This window comes from Tenrec ecaudatus, chromosome 7, assembly GCF_050624435.1.
Source record: "Tenrec ecaudatus isolate mTenEca1 chromosome 7, mTenEca1.hap1, whole genome shotgun sequence".
Taxonomy (NCBI): Eukaryota; Metazoa; Chordata; class Mammalia; order Afrosoricida; family Tenrecidae; genus Tenrec; species Tenrec ecaudatus.
The window spans coordinates 127,538,496-127,552,932 of record NC_134536.1 but is presented as its reverse complement, the minus strand read 5'-3'; the positions used below and the strand labels follow the sequence as shown (position 1 = coordinate 127,552,932).

The 14,437-nt window shown below is 59.4% G+C and overlaps 1 protein-coding gene across 1 annotated transcript; it reads right to left on the bottom strand.

The window, feature by feature from the left end:
• Positions 1–3,073: 3,073 nt before the first annotated feature.
• On the bottom strand, positions 3,074–13,563 carry AARS2 (alanyl-tRNA synthetase 2, mitochondrial). The gene is made up of 22 exons (XM_075555018.1): positions 13,295–13,563; positions 11,232–11,423; positions 10,602–10,747; positions 10,240–10,407; positions 9,513–9,657; positions 8,936–9,081; positions 8,674–8,782; positions 8,279–8,317; positions 8,065–8,176; positions 7,558–7,691; positions 7,129–7,273; positions 6,757–6,929; positions 6,551–6,664; positions 6,305–6,445; positions 5,658–5,795; positions 5,465–5,574; positions 5,268–5,376; positions 4,915–5,037; positions 4,637–4,747; positions 4,091–4,174; positions 3,875–3,985; positions 3,074–3,504 (listed from the first exon to the last, which is right to left on the bottom strand). Exons 1-22 carry the CDS (start codon positions 13,535–13,537, stop codon positions 3,340–3,342), a joined length of 2,958 nt encoding a protein of 985 aa, XP_075411133.1. The 5' UTR covers positions 13,538–13,563; the 3' UTR covers positions 3,074–3,339.
• Positions 13,564–14,437: the final 874 nt, after the last annotated feature.

The following is a 14,437-nucleotide window of genomic DNA, read 5'->3' as shown; positions in this document are numbered from 1 at the left end:
GCTGCCTCGATAAGCCCTGGTCCCCGCCATTCCTCACTTTTCTGAGGGCACCTTACCAGTTGCTGTGGACTTAGAACTGCGCTTCATAGGGTTTTCGGAAGGGGATCCCCAGGCACGCACCCGTCCTGTTCTTCTGGGTGCATTTGGACTGCCATCCTTTCAGCCAGCATGGAACTGCTTACACCCCAAGGACTCCAGCTCTGATCTGATCCCCTGAAACCCAGCTTCCAACTTGACTATTCCCTTGGGGAAGGCTTCTTCGAAGGTGAGTGCTCCTGTGTCAAGGTCCAGAGCGCTTGGCAGCCTTTGGCAAGGCCCCTCAATGACCCTCCTGCCTTCCCAGTGCCCCTTCGGTTCCCCACCTCCTCACTGACATGGTCTCTGCCTTATTGGCTAGCCTCTCCACCTCCGAGGGCCCCCTAAGGAGCTCTCCCCAGACCTCTCTCTGGCTGGGAGCCTTGGGCTTTGTCTACACCACCCCCAAAGTGCTCCCTTTTATGTCCGCCAGGACATGGGGGCTAGTCACTCCTCAGTTCCCAAGTAGGATTTTCCAGTTTGTGGAAAAACCAAACACCAGCACACAAACAAGAAGCCCACACTTCCATGGAGTGGATTCGGACTCACAGACCCTGCAGGACAGAATGGAACTGCCCCAGGGAGCTTTCCAGACTGCGACTCCGTACTGCAATGGTTCTCCACCTCCCTCATGCCGTGACCCTTCCATGCCGTTCCTCATGGGGTGGTGACCCCAACCATAACATTATTGTCGTTGCTACTTCATCACTGTCATTTTGCTACTGTGATGAATCGGACGACCCCTGTGAAAGGGTCATTCGACCCCCAAAGGGATCGTGACCCACAGGTTGAGAACCGCTGTCTTACAAGTAGCAAGGCCCGCCTGTCTCCTCAGAGCAGCTGGTGGTTTTGAACTGTGGACCTGTGGCTAGCAGCTAACCTGGAACCACTCTCACCAGGGCTCCTCTTAGTGGAATAAAGAGGGGGAAAGTTTCTCAGGGCTCAGGCTCAGCTCAGGCCCCTCAGTGTTGGCCAGCCCCCCTCCCCCCAGCCTGGCCCCTCCACTGCTGCTCTATTGGATCTGTCTGGAGGGGCTGGAGGGATCCCCCCCCCAACAGCCTTCACTTCAGCTCAGACCCCAGCAGGGAAGGTAGAGCTCTAAAGGTCAGCAGGTTCTCCTACTGCGAACAGGCCTGGGTGATCTGGTAACCAGGGGAAACCAGCAGAGACAGAGGGAGGGGAGGGGCCAGGAACCCATCATCAGACTGAAACCCTTAGGTTTAGGGTCGCTGCCCTCTCCAAGTCATAACGAAAGTCCCTCCTTTCCCTCCGTCCCTCTCCCGATGCCGCCGATACACAGGACAGTCTGCAGATGAGTGGCTGAGGCCCAGCAAGGGGTGTGGGGTGTGGAAGAGGAAGGGCTCACCCCAAGGGGAGGCGGTCCTCTGGGAGGTACAGACTGGCCCTTCCCCACCGCAGGGTTCTGGCCGGTGTGGGCTGAGGACGTGGGTTTTGTGTCTGGGGGCGCAGGGAGCTGTGAGCTTTAGAAAGGGTGTCCTGGCAGGGGGGCTGAGTACTCCCTGTCCAGGAGGTCGTCTCACCTGCTCCTTGGAAGCCTGGAGCCCGAACCCAGCGCTCGCCTTCACGCAGGCCCCCTCAGCGCCCACTGTCGTTAGGGACGCCCCAGCGTTGCCAGGGGGCGGGACCGGGACGCAGGGGGGGAGGGAGGAGGTGGGGAGGGAGTGGCATCTCCCACCTTTCTGCGGGCCCCATAAACAAGGCTGGTGTCCCGCCCCAGGCAGGAAGGAGGGAGGAAGAAGTGGGGGATGGAGGGTCGGGCCAGCGGTGGGTGGGTGATCACACTGGATCAGTTATCGCGACCCTGCGTGAAGCCCCGCAACTCCCGAGGGGAGCGCTGCAGCAAGCGGCCCTCAGGCACTGGGCACAGGGCTCCTCAGGGGCGGGGCCGTGGGAGCGGGATGTCAGGCCAGTCTCATGGACCCAGCCTGGTCTTCGCGGGGAGCAGAGGCGGCCTGTCATCATCTGGCTCAGCCCTGCGAAGGTGCAGGTTTCCCTCCATCCATCCCTAGGCTTCTTGCTTCCAGTTGCCCATCAGCTGGCCTGCAGCTTCTCAGGCTGGGAACTTGTCTCCAAGAACGGGCTTGGAATGGCCCTCCAACTCCATCACCTGCCACCCTGCCAGCTGGTGCAGACCCGCTCCCCTGGAGGCTCGCAAGGTGCACCCCTAGCCTCCGAGGTCTCCACAGGCCCTTGCTCCTCCCGGCTTGTGAAACGGGTGGTCTGTGCTGTTCTTTGGTTTCAACCTACCCATTGCAATCTCAACGTACCTCCACCAACCCACATCCTGTTCCCAATCCTCTTGTCTTAATCTCTGAAATTTGTCGGTGGGTCAGTGCTGCCCTTTTGATCTTAAATGGCTGATTATTCTAAAAGTTCCAGGCCTGAAGGGTGACCAAGGTGTCCCACCAGCCTCTGACCAGTAAGCCTGGAGTGTTTCCCGGTGCTGGCTTCTGGTCCCCGCCTCCTTCCGCTGTGTCCAGGCCCTTGTGATGTGGTCCTACGCGGAGCGGTCAGCATCCTGATTGCCCTTCTACTGTTTCCCGGACAGACCGCGTCACTGCCCAGCCCTCTCCTTCCCTTGCTCACTGCCCGCTTCCCCGCAAAGGTGGGCATTTGTCTTGGCTTGCTCCTTGCCAGGTCTCAGCAAAGGACCGGCACCTGCTGCCCAGCTTCTCAACAAAGCGCCAGTGCCTTCTCTGGAACAAAAAGCCATTGTCAAGGAAACGCAGTAACAGCAAGGTGGGCTGCTCTGCCGTCCTGATTTCCACATGAGAGCTCTGGGGCTCCGCTGGCTGTTGGGGAAACAGGCTCTTTGTGGGTGCTGACTTTGGACCCTGGGTGGTCTCTTGGCCCAGTGTGAGGGGTAGGGGTGGGGGTACCCAGGCAGGCCACACCTGCCAGGTTGCTGGGAAGCAGAAGTCTGCTTTTGTTAAACAGAAGACTCTTCCAGCTTCCTCGCCCTGTGAAATGCTTTTTATTTTATTTTTTTTATTTTATTTTTTATTATTATTTTTTTTTACTTTTTTTTTTTTGAAATGCTTTTTAATGAGCAGTCATAGCCACCAAGCAGTGGCGTCTCTGGGTTCACGTCTGCCTTCTCAGTGCCCATCTCCCCGGTGCAGGTGGGCCCAGTCAGGGCGGCTCTCTCTGGCTCTCTGCTCTCCCTCTGGGCAGCTCTGCAGGCTCCTCAGGACTCCCAGCAGCCACTGTTTCTCTGTTCACACGGGCCCGGCCGGGCCTGGCTCAGAGCTGGTGCAGGGCATAGGCTCGAGCTGTGCTGAGGGCGGTGTCCAGGTCGGCGGTGCTCCCGGTGCCCTGGGCCACAACTTGGGAGCCCCAAGCCTTGCCCCCCATGTGGCTGCACACAGCCAGGGCCCAGGCCTCTGCTGTGAAGGCGGGTGTGGCACCCTGGGGGAGAAACAGATGGAAGGCAGTAAAGGGGCAAAGCAGCCTCCCTGGGCACGAAAGGACCTGGCGTGGGAGTTGGGGGAATGCAGTGGCAGGTGATTCTCAGCCTGTCTCTGCCCCCAAGCCAGCCAGCCATGGGAGGGAGCTGGGGAGGAGCCAGGAGGAGGGCTGGCTGTGCAGGGAGGGTGATGGCTGCCTGCCAGCTCTTTGTGGCCTGGGGAGGAGGGTGCGTGTGTGTGTGATGGGCTCTAGCTGGAGCAGGGCCATGGGTGGAGCTTGACCTGTCCCTGGAGATCACCTGCGCCAGCACTAGGGATGACAGAGGTGAAGCCGGGGAGTGGGACCAGGGACCTGGAGCTGCGGCCCTTACCTGGGCCACTTGACAGGCACACAGGACTTTGCCCAGGGGCTGGGGGCTGAGCAGCAGGGCGGACGTGTGGGGGGCCTGCTCACACAGCTGCCGCACCACCTTCACCAGCACCTGGGCAGGGAGGACAGGTGGGCAACCCCAGGGCTTCCCAGAGTGCCCGTCCCCAGCCCCCATCCCCAGGAGCAGCTCCTCCACCTCCCCTGCCCCAACACTCACTGAGAGGGACTCAGCGGGGATGGTGTCCACAATCAGAGGCCCCGGCTTGTGCCGTGCCAGCAGCTCCTGGGCTTTCTGTGCAGCCTGTGGGGCAGGAAGGAGGGCCGCCCCGCTGTCACACCTACTCTGAACTGCCCCTGCTCCCCAGCAAGGTGGTCAGCTTTGAGCAGAGGTGGCAGGGGCTTGGCCTGGCCCATAGGGGCCCTTCCTCTGTTCTTGCCTCTTCTCTCTCGTTATAGCCCCAACCAAAACCTAAACTCACTGCCCTGTGTTGGTTCTGACCCTGCCCCAGAGCCCTACAAAGAAGCCGCTGAAGGAGGGAGGTGAGGAACTGCTGAGCCCAGAAGGTCCGGCCGGACAGGGGGAAGGGAGGTCAACCAGGGGCTTGATGGGTGTTATTCATGGCAGTGACACTCTTGATGGGAGGGCCCGAGCCAGACTTGGCAGGGAGAGAGGTAGGCAACAACCTGCTGCAGACTGCAGGTCCCTGATCCTGGCCTGGTGCACCTGGTGTGTGCCCGTGGTCCCGACAGCCATGGCCCTCACCTGTCCTATCTCCAGCTTTCGGGCAGCAGTGTTGGCCCGTCGCTGCAGCGCCTTCAGTGTCACCTGAAGCTCCCGCCGCTGCCACTGGGGCATCACTGCAGTGTCCACGGTCTGTAGCCAAAAGCAGGACCTTGCCCTAGCCCTTCCCTGAGCTGTCACAGCCCGAGGCTAGGCCCAGCCAGGTCCACCCCCTCCCATCCAACCAAAGGCCACGGTCCTGGGAGGCCTGGGGCAGGGAGCGGGGCCAGCGGCTCCAAAGGGATGGGCCTGGGTCTCACATCAGTGAGCCGTCCAAGGTCCTTGGACAGGCGATGGGCGTCCACTATGTCCCGGCTGCCCTGGCTGAGCCGCTCTGCGGCTGCCTTCACATCCCTGGCCAGGTTCTGGCCCATCTCACGGGCCTGTGGAGAGGAAGTGGCACAGTCAGGGCTGCCCTCTGGCTTCACCACCAGGGACTTCAACAGGGACCAGTGAGACCATTTCCAACCAGGACCCGTCAAAGTGCCCATAGCAGTTCAGTTGGGACAGCCCCAGCAGCACGCACATGCTCCCCTGATTCTGCCGGGCACTGGAGCCCAAGCCTGAGCTGGCTGGTGGCCCCTGCTCTTCCATCGTCCCCTGACTCACTGACCTGCTGAGCCTGCTCCCCGGTGACGGCTAATAGGCGGGTGGCACCCTTGGCGAGCTGGCGTTCACTGATGACAACCAGATCCCCCACGGCCCCTGTTTGCATCAGGTGGCTGTGGGTAGACAGGCAGGCAGACAGGGAGAAAGCGGTTGGTGAGGGCGGGGTTGATGGGAGAACAGTGGGGGGCTGGGGGCACTTACGTCCCACAGCACAGCTCCACAGAGGTCTGCAGTGCGGCACCGGACGCTGGGTCCAGGGCCTGGGCCACGGGCACTCCCACTGACACCACCCGCACGGGGTCTGGGTATACCTGTCAGGAGGAGGGGGCCACAGGTCTGGTCAGTGGTCTGGGGTGTGGCAGGCCACCTCCCCTGGGGGACTGCCCCCCCTCACCTCATCCAGGGAGCGCAGACCAGGGACATGGGCTGTGAGTGCAAGGTCCACCTCCTCCATGTACACAAGCTCATCCTGCCGCACAGCCTCCTGCACGGCAGCCTCCAGGGCCTGGAGCTGCTGGGGCGTCAATGGGGCCTGGTGGGAGGTGTGGGGAGCGACAGGCAGTCATTCCCCTGCCTGGGACGGAGGCTTAGCGGGCAGTCGGGGCTTGAGAAGTGTTCCCGGTTCTGGAACAGTGGCTGGCACAGAGCGGGAACTCCGTGCACCTTTGGAAAGGAGACCCGTTTTCCTTAGATAGTCCCTGGAGCAGGGCCATTGGAAGCTGCAGGCCTTTCTCTGGGCACCACAAGAGCTGGAAAACAGCCAATGGGGCTGTCTTCTCAGGGAGCTGGTGAGAGTGGCAGTTCAGTGGGAGAGGAATGGCGGGGGGAGAGGGGGCAGGAGCAAGAAGCCGCCTGTGGAGTAGGGACCAGTCAGCAGGTACTTCATGGAGGGAAGAGTTGACCAGACTCCTGAGGAGGGCAGGAAGACAGTGGCCAGATGGCAGGAACTGGGGGGAATGTTCAGAGTTGGGACAGGCCTCAGCAGGAGGTCCTGCGGGGCAGAGACTTGCCTAGGGCCCGTTGTGCCCGAACAGTGCTCACCTGTGTGGCCACATCGAGGCGCAGTCGCTCTGGGTTGAGGTGGGAGCCCTGCTGCTCTGTGCCACGGCCCAGGATCTGCCGCAGCGCCCAGTTCAGCAGGTGGGTGGCCGTGTGCTTCTCCATGCAGCCTAGGCGCCAGGCCTGCAACACGTGTGTCACCCAGAGCCTGGGGAAGGGGTGTGAGGAGGGAAGGGGGAGAGTGGGGCACGGGATATCAACAACAACTGGGGTGGGTGGGGTACTTACCTCATCCACGTGCAACTGCACCTGGTCCCCCACCTTCAGGCACTCAGGTGCCACCGCCTCATGCAGAACGAAGCCCCCACAGACCCTGGCCCCAGCCACAGGGAACAGGACATCCTGGGCAAGGGGAGGGGCGGGGCAGGGTCCAGGCATCAGAATGACTGCTTGGAGCCCGCCTTCCCGTTGGCTCCATCAGGTCTGCACCTCACCTGCTGCTCCACCGGAACCAGGTAGCCACGGTCTGAAGCTTGACCACCCTGCTCAGCATAGAAGTTGGTCCTGTCCAAGAGGATCCCACAGCGCTGGCCTCCCCCGACAGAGGCCACAGCTGCCCCGTCCTCTGTGTACAGCTGGAGCACCTGGGCCTCACAGGTTCCAAACTCTGCTGGGGCACAGGAGGCCATCAGGGCTGGGCGGTCTGGATGCCCTAGGCATGAGGTTGAGGGGGCTTCTAGGGGGCAGTGGCAGTGGCCACAGAGACCCCTGAAGGCTGCTCTGGGGAATGCACAGGGGTTGGCAGCATCCTTCCCAATCCCTGCTGGCAAGCAGCATGGGCCATCTGCTTGGGCCCCAGCTCTCACCGTAATCCCCGCTGGGTCGCAGGAAGTAGTTGTATTTGGGGCTGTCATCAGTGGGGGGCAGCCCTCGCTGCTTCAGCTCCGCCAGGGCATGGATGTCTAGCTGCAGGGCTTGCTCCTGGGCTGGCTCGGCGCGCTGTGCCCGGTGCTGCAGGGCAGGTGAGTACACGTGGAAATTGGAGGTGGGATGTGACGGGCCTGAGCCTCTGCAGGGCCCTGTCCCTGTCACTCAGCTGGGATGAGGCCTGGGCTGCCTGGTGACCCCTTGCCCTTGCAGGTGCCTCAGGTTGGGCTTTCCCTCCCCTACTGCTGCCCCATGGTGCCTTTGCTAGGTCGCATACCTCAGCTGCTTATTCCCCCAAACTTCCTCCCCTGGAGCCTGGGGCCGGGAAGGAGGCTGGCAAGACCCCAGTGGGGACCCACAGCCTGTACCTGGGCCTCCTCCTGGGCCAGCCGCTCCAGCCCAGCTGAGTCCAGGCGCACGCCCTTCTCCTCCAGCATTAGCTCGACCAGGTCCAGGGGGAGCCCCAGGTTCCCAGACAGTGACAAAGACCAGGCCACTTCGGCTGTAAGGCAGGTGAGGGGCTCTGAGCAGGGCAGTTGGGGACAGGAGGACGGACTAGGGCCTGGGCCTTTTAAGCGCAGAAGCCATGGGGGTCCAAGCACAAGTGTCCCCTCCCCACAATGGCTAGGCCCAGAGGCAGGCTCATCTTCTGGGTACCAGGCCAGGGCTGGGGCTTGCTCAGGGAACTTTCCACAGCAGGCCAGAGCTCAGGGCCTGGGGGCGGGACTAGCTGGGCAGGGCTCCTGCTACAGAGAGGTGGGCGCGCTGGAAGGTGAGGGTGGTCAGTCGGTAGGCCCAGGCTGGCCTTGAGCTCCCTGCTTCTGGAAGCAGCCTGGGTCCACCTTGGCGTGCCTAAGGGTGCCCGCAGGCCTTACCTGGGAACATGTCGGAAGGCCCCAGGCGCTTCAGGACCCTATCAATGATCCGCCGACCCCGCTGCAGGGAGGTCAGGAAGGCCGCTTCATCTTTGGACACCAGGCTGGCTATCTGGCAAGGACAGTGCAGGAGTGGCGCAAGGCCCTCCTTTGGGGGACGGGGAAGGGCACGCCCACGGCTCCCATTGTTCTTCCTGACATGAGAGTGCAGTACCTGAGCCGAGTTCTTCTGCAGCTCTGGATAAGCATCTCCCTGAGGGAGGGAAGGAGGAGGAGGAAGAGGAGGAAGTGGGATGGCTACCAGTGCCATGTCACTCTCCCTACCCTGGGTCTCCCTCAGGCCACCTGCTCTTTAGTCTCAGAGGAGCTGAGGGACTGAGAGAGGGACCCAAGTGGGGACCAGGTCTCCCTGTGGATGGGGATATAAGTGAAGGGGGTGCAAGGTCCACATCCTGGACCAGGGGGCTTCTGCAAGGCCCAGAAATCCCAGCTTCCTCGGCCTGCTGTGGTGGGGAGGTCGGGTGCTCATGCATCGGTGCTGTGTGGGCTCAGCCAGAGGCTCTCTCGCAGCTGAAGAGGCCTATGCGAGGGGGGATGCTCTGCCCTTACCAGCGTCTCCACCACCACAGGCACCAGGCTGCCCAGGAAGCCCGGAGGTGCCCGCAAGATTTCCGTAGAGAAGCGCACGGCTCGACGCAGGATCCGACGCAAAACAAGCCTGCAGGGGTTTTGGTCCCGGTGAGAATCCAGCGGCCTCAGCAGTGGCACGGGGTGGGGTGGTGGTGGTGTATTCCTTCCCCCTCCTGTCCACTCACTCGGAGCCCCTCCTCCCCACAGCCCCAGGCCCTCGCTGAAGCCCTCCCAGACTCACGGGGCACCTGACATCCCGGGGGAGACACCATCAGCGATGCAGACACTGAGGGTGCGGATGTGGTCGGCCACCACTCGGTAGGCGGTGTCCCTGCGCCCCTCGTCCGAGGCCCCGACCCGGCCCAGGTACGGAGGGGCCCCGCAACCCTGGGGGCAGGAGAGGAGATGCAGTTGGTAGCTGGGCCCGGCCTGTCTTCACCCAAGGCAGTCCCACCAAGAATGGCTTTGGGGGGGCCAGGCTCCAGGAAGGAGAGGCCTCAAAGGTAGGTGGGAGCCAGCTGGCACTCAGTCAGTCAGCCCGGCGCAGCGCTGAGCTGTGACTGTTCCCTGAGCTTCTGCCCGCAGAACTGGCCAGCCCATGGGTGCTGCGTTCTGCACAGGGCGCGTGCAGAGGGGCATTGTCACCCTGCTTCATGTAGAAACCAATGCTCGGCAGGGGCAAAGGGACCTGTGGCCACAGCTCAAAGGGAGCAGAGCTAAGACCGGAATGCGGCCTGGCTGACTCCCCCTGTGCCCCACCACCTGCTCAGATCTCCGCCATCTCTATGCTGTTTCTGGAAGGGCAGGGGCAGGCTCACCTGGTGTATGGCACTGAGCAGTGGGGTGAAGAGGTCGGTGTCGTAGGTGGAGCGTCTGCCTTGCAGCACGGCCACCAGCCTCTCTAGGCCCATGCCGGTGTCCACGTGCCGCTGGGGCAGGGGCTGCAGGCTTCCGTCCGCCTCTCTGGACACAGAAGGGGTGAGGGGTGAGGCTCCGCCCAGGAGGGCAGGTGGGAGGCAGTTGCCAAGCAGAGGCAGTGAGGAGAGGAGGGTCCTGAGGGGCACGTGAGCAAGCGAGGTACGAGACAGGCAGTATCACCCCCTCAGGGCAACAGCCTGGGGTCCTGTCCCTTTTCATAACAGCCTCTTCCCACCCTCACACATCCCAGATCCAACTATTCCTTGTCTTTAGACCGAAACATGTCACTCCTTTACCCAGCCCTGCCACCGAGTCAAGGACGCCTCACAGAGCCCCTACAGGACAGGGTAAAGAGCCCTGACTTTCTCCCCGAAACGTGTCAAGGTGGGGAAAAGCCGTGGAAAAGATCGTTCTGTTCAGCTCCCCCATGGTGTCATGACTGACCCGAGACCAGAGCCTGTCCCGGGCAAGGACTGGGGTCACGTCACGGCACTCAGAAATCCGGCTGGCTCACGGGTACCCCAAGTGTTTTTTTTTTCTCTAAGCAATAGCTCAGTCTCCTCAGTGCCCCTACTTCTAAGGCGGCCATTTCCCTCCTGCTGCAGCCCCCCTCCCGCCCCCCATTACCTGTTGTGCTGCATGAAGACCAGATTCCAAAGCTCCACCAGCTGAGGGGGCCCCACCCCCGCCGCCAGGTCATAGTGGATCTCGGTACAAGGCCCACAGGGGCCGGTGTCCCCCATCTCCCAGAAGTTCTCTTGTGGCCCAAAGGCCAGCACACGGCTGGCAGGCACTCTGGGGAGAAAGCCAGGCCAGAGGTGAGGAGATGGGCAGGCCCAGAAGCCCAGGCCTCTCTCTGCCACAAGGGCCCCTCTGTCCAGCTCACAGAGGAATTTGCTGACCGTGCAGTCTCCTGGGGCATGCTGAGACTCTCAATCTCCCAACCCTCCTACCTTCCAGGAGTGGACCCCCAGAGCGGGTGGACTTACCCCAGGCTGAGCCAGATGTCCCTGCTCTCCAGGTCTGGGCCCAGTCCTGCTTTGGGGTCTCCACCAAAGTAGGAGACCCAGAGCCTGTCTTCAGGGATCCCGTAGACTTGGGTCAGCAGTTCCCAGGCCATGCTACAAGCCTCCTCCTACAGCAGGAAGAGGCACAGGGCGTGAGAGGAAGGTGGGGGGAGGGGAAGGCCCCTCTGCAGCGCCCATTGGGCCAGGTGAGCTCAGCTTAAACCAAACCTGCTTCCACTGCTTCCCTTGTGCCCAGGCATGCCAAGATCTCCAGCCTCTGAGGTTTCCCCAGCCCCCGTCTAGATCCTGTGTTCTCTCCAGTCCCAGATCAAGTTTCACCTTCTCCACGGAATCCTCTGTCCCTGCCAGCCTGGGATGATCTCTAGCTCCCGAACGCATCCTGGACTTATTCCCACGAGTACCAACCAGCCAGCAGCAGGAGGCTCCAGCCCTGCTCGCAAAGAGCTGACAAACCAATGAGGGCAGCTGGGGACCTGGCCTCTGTGTTGGGTCGGATTGGAGGGCTGGCCCATGAAGGCTCCAAGAGAGTGAGACAGAAGTAACCCGCTGACTTCCTTGGCTCACCATCTCCTGCACTCTCCAGAGACTCACCTTGAAATAGTCACCCCCAAAGGCCCAGTTGCCCAGCATCTCAAAGAAGGTGTGATGGGAGAGGTCTTGGCCCACGTCCTCCAGGTCATTGTGGTGTCCCCCGGCCCTCACACATTTCTGACTGTTGGCCACGCGTCGGAAGCCTGCCATCTCGCTCCGTGGGTCCACGGTGCCCAGGAAGATCGGCTTGAACTGGAAACACAGAAGAAGTGTGTGGTCCAGCTCCTCAGGAGGACAACGGGACCCCTGGGGACAGACTGAAGGCCCCTGAGAATACAGCACAGTCTTGGCTCAGATGGGCAACCTCAGCGGCTGGCTCAGGAATGAAGTAAAATAGTTTCATTTGTTCCTTAGTCGAATAGAAAATGCCCACCCTCCTTGCCATCGTTTCAATTTGCTCAGTCATTAGCTTAAAGCAGGGGTGTCAAACGCAGGCCATTTGGTGCAAAAGGCAAGATTCACGCGGGCTACATTACATTTAAAAATTTTATTAAATTTATATTTTGAAGTGAGGATTCAGGAATATGGATAGGATGATTAAAGCACAATATAATTGATTTTATTTAAACATTTATTTTATTTAATGTATTTATGAAACTAAAATTCTTTTTTACCCGAAACTTGCCAACACTTTCCTCCTACTAGTTTTCACTTACTTCCTATGTTGTGACTGGAAAATACAACAAAGAAACTAATAAAAATACATCCTCTTACAGAAAGGTCCTGTCGTGGGAAGGAGACGAGCCAGTAAGGGGCAGCGTGGCAACGATGAAACATACAACTTTCCTCTAGTTCTTAAATGCTTCCTCCCCACCCCACTATCAAGATCCCAATTCTACCTTACAACTCCAGCTAGACAGAGGATGTACACTGGTACAGATAGGAACTGGAAACACAGGGAATCCAGGACAGATGATCCCTTCAGGACTAGTGCTGAGAGTGGTGATACAAGGAGGGTGGAGGGAAGATGGGGTAGAAAGGGAAACCGATTATAAGGCTCTACATATAGCCTCCTCCGTGGGGGATGGACAACAGAAAAGTAGATGAAGGGAGACATCAGACAGTGTAAGACATGACAAAATAATAATAATTTATAAATTATCAAGGGTTCATGAGGGAGGAGGGAGTGGGAAGAGAGGGGGAAAACTGAGGAGCTGATGCCAGGGGTTCAAGTAGAAAGCAAATGTGTTATAAATGATGATGGTAACAAAAGTACAGATGTGCTTGACACAATGGATGTATGTATGGATTGTGTTAAGAGTTGTATGAGCCCCCAATAAAATGATTAAAAAAACAATCCACAAAGTGTTGGTCAGCCGACAAACGTGATGCACAATCGTAATGGCTTCCCTCTAAAAATGTGAACTAGCGCTGCCGCGAGGTATGATTCATAACAGCACTGCCCAGAGTGCTCTTTTCAATCTTTTCTCTATTGGGATCTGTTACATTACATGACACTGAGAGTGGCAGACCTATGGCTTCCAATCGCCACTGGAACCGAGTCAGAGCTTTTATCCACGTCCACAGCCCCCCAGGAAAGGCACCGGGCCACGTGTGTACTTGTCTTCAGTAGTTAAAGGGCTAACGAGGGCATTGTGTGTACGGTATTGCCTGAATCTCTCCTAAGCGCTATTTTCTTCATAACAATTTTTTCTATTTTTATTTTATTTCAGAGCACCGCGGGCCACAAAAATTTACCTCGAGGGCCACATGTGGCCCGCGGGCCGCCAGTGTGACACCCCGCTTAAAGAATGGTGCCCAGTACAGAGTAGGTGCTCCATAAACACGTGCTAATGTTTATAAAGAACACTAAACGATGCCTGCTTCCCCATGTTTTGCCGCCACAGGGTTGCACACGTGTCACCCCTAGACCTAAAGCTCAATCCTAGCCTACAGGTTCCCCAGGCCCAAGCCGCCCTTAAGCATCACTTGGGCAGGCGGTGACGTCAGCACCCCGGAGCCGTGAGCTCCGCCCCCCGCTTCTTTGGTCCAATCCCGCGGTGCTTCTCTTCCCGGAAGAAACCCAGATGCCCCGCCCCCGTCCGGCAAGGCTCAGCCCCCACCTGGTTCATCCCGGCATTGACGAAAAGCAAGCTGGGGTCGCCGCGGGGCCGCACGGAAGCGGAGGGCACGAGCCGGTGACCATGGCGGTCCCGAAAGAAGCTCAGGAAGGCGTCCCTCACGGCCTTGGCCGGCGCTGGATGGGGCTCGGACGAGAGCGGTCGGTGACCGGGGCCCCGCCACGAGGGGGACCTTCCCAGGGCCCGCCGCAGCTGCCCGGCTGCAGCCCCCACCGAAGCCGCCATCTTGGCGCCGGGCAGCGACTTCAGGGTCAAAGGGCGTGGGCAGGGGTAGAAGGTGACGTTCCCCTGTTTCGAGGAAGCACGAGCATTTCCTACAGCGGCCCCTGCCGGTGGGAGGACTCAAGTTAATCTCTGCCTAAACCAAACCCTGTGCCTTGGAGTGGTTCGCGCTCATAGGATAGAGTAGAATCGAAGCGGACGGTGGGTCATTCGAACCAGCTCCCCTTGGAGCGATTTGACACCGTGCCACAAAGGTTCTTCCTAGCGTAGGAAGACCTACTGCTTTGCGCCGATGCAGACTCAGCAACCCTATGTGGGGTTTCTGAGGTTAAATCTTGGGGGGATCAAACGGCCTTATCTCTCTTTCAGAGTGGCTAGTGGATTTGTGTATGTACACTGACCTTGAGGTTGATGACTCCCACCCGCCCATTGCCTAACCCACGGCGCATACTCGACCACAAACAAACAAATGTACATCCAGACAAACCAACCTGTCCTGCTCACAGGGACCACCCTCTGGAGCCCCGTAGAGCCAGGACCTTTTGGGTGCCCAGAGAGGGCGGTTATTCTAACTGCTGACCTTGCTATTAGCCGTCCAAGGCATAACCATGACTCCCTCCGCCAGGGCTCCCTCATTCGAGGGTAGTAGAGAGACCCTTCATCCCTTCGGCATTAAGCACATGTTCACGGGCTGTCTGGGCTGGGCATATTTGGTTTAGGCCCTTGAGACACATTAGTAACAAGATTAACCGAAATCCCTGCCTTCTGGATGTCTACATGGTACCAAACATGGTTATGCATCTCTATCTATCTATCTATCTATCTATCTATCTATCTATCTATCTATCTATCTATCTATCATCTATCTATCTATCATCTATCTTTATTGGTTATGCTCATTAA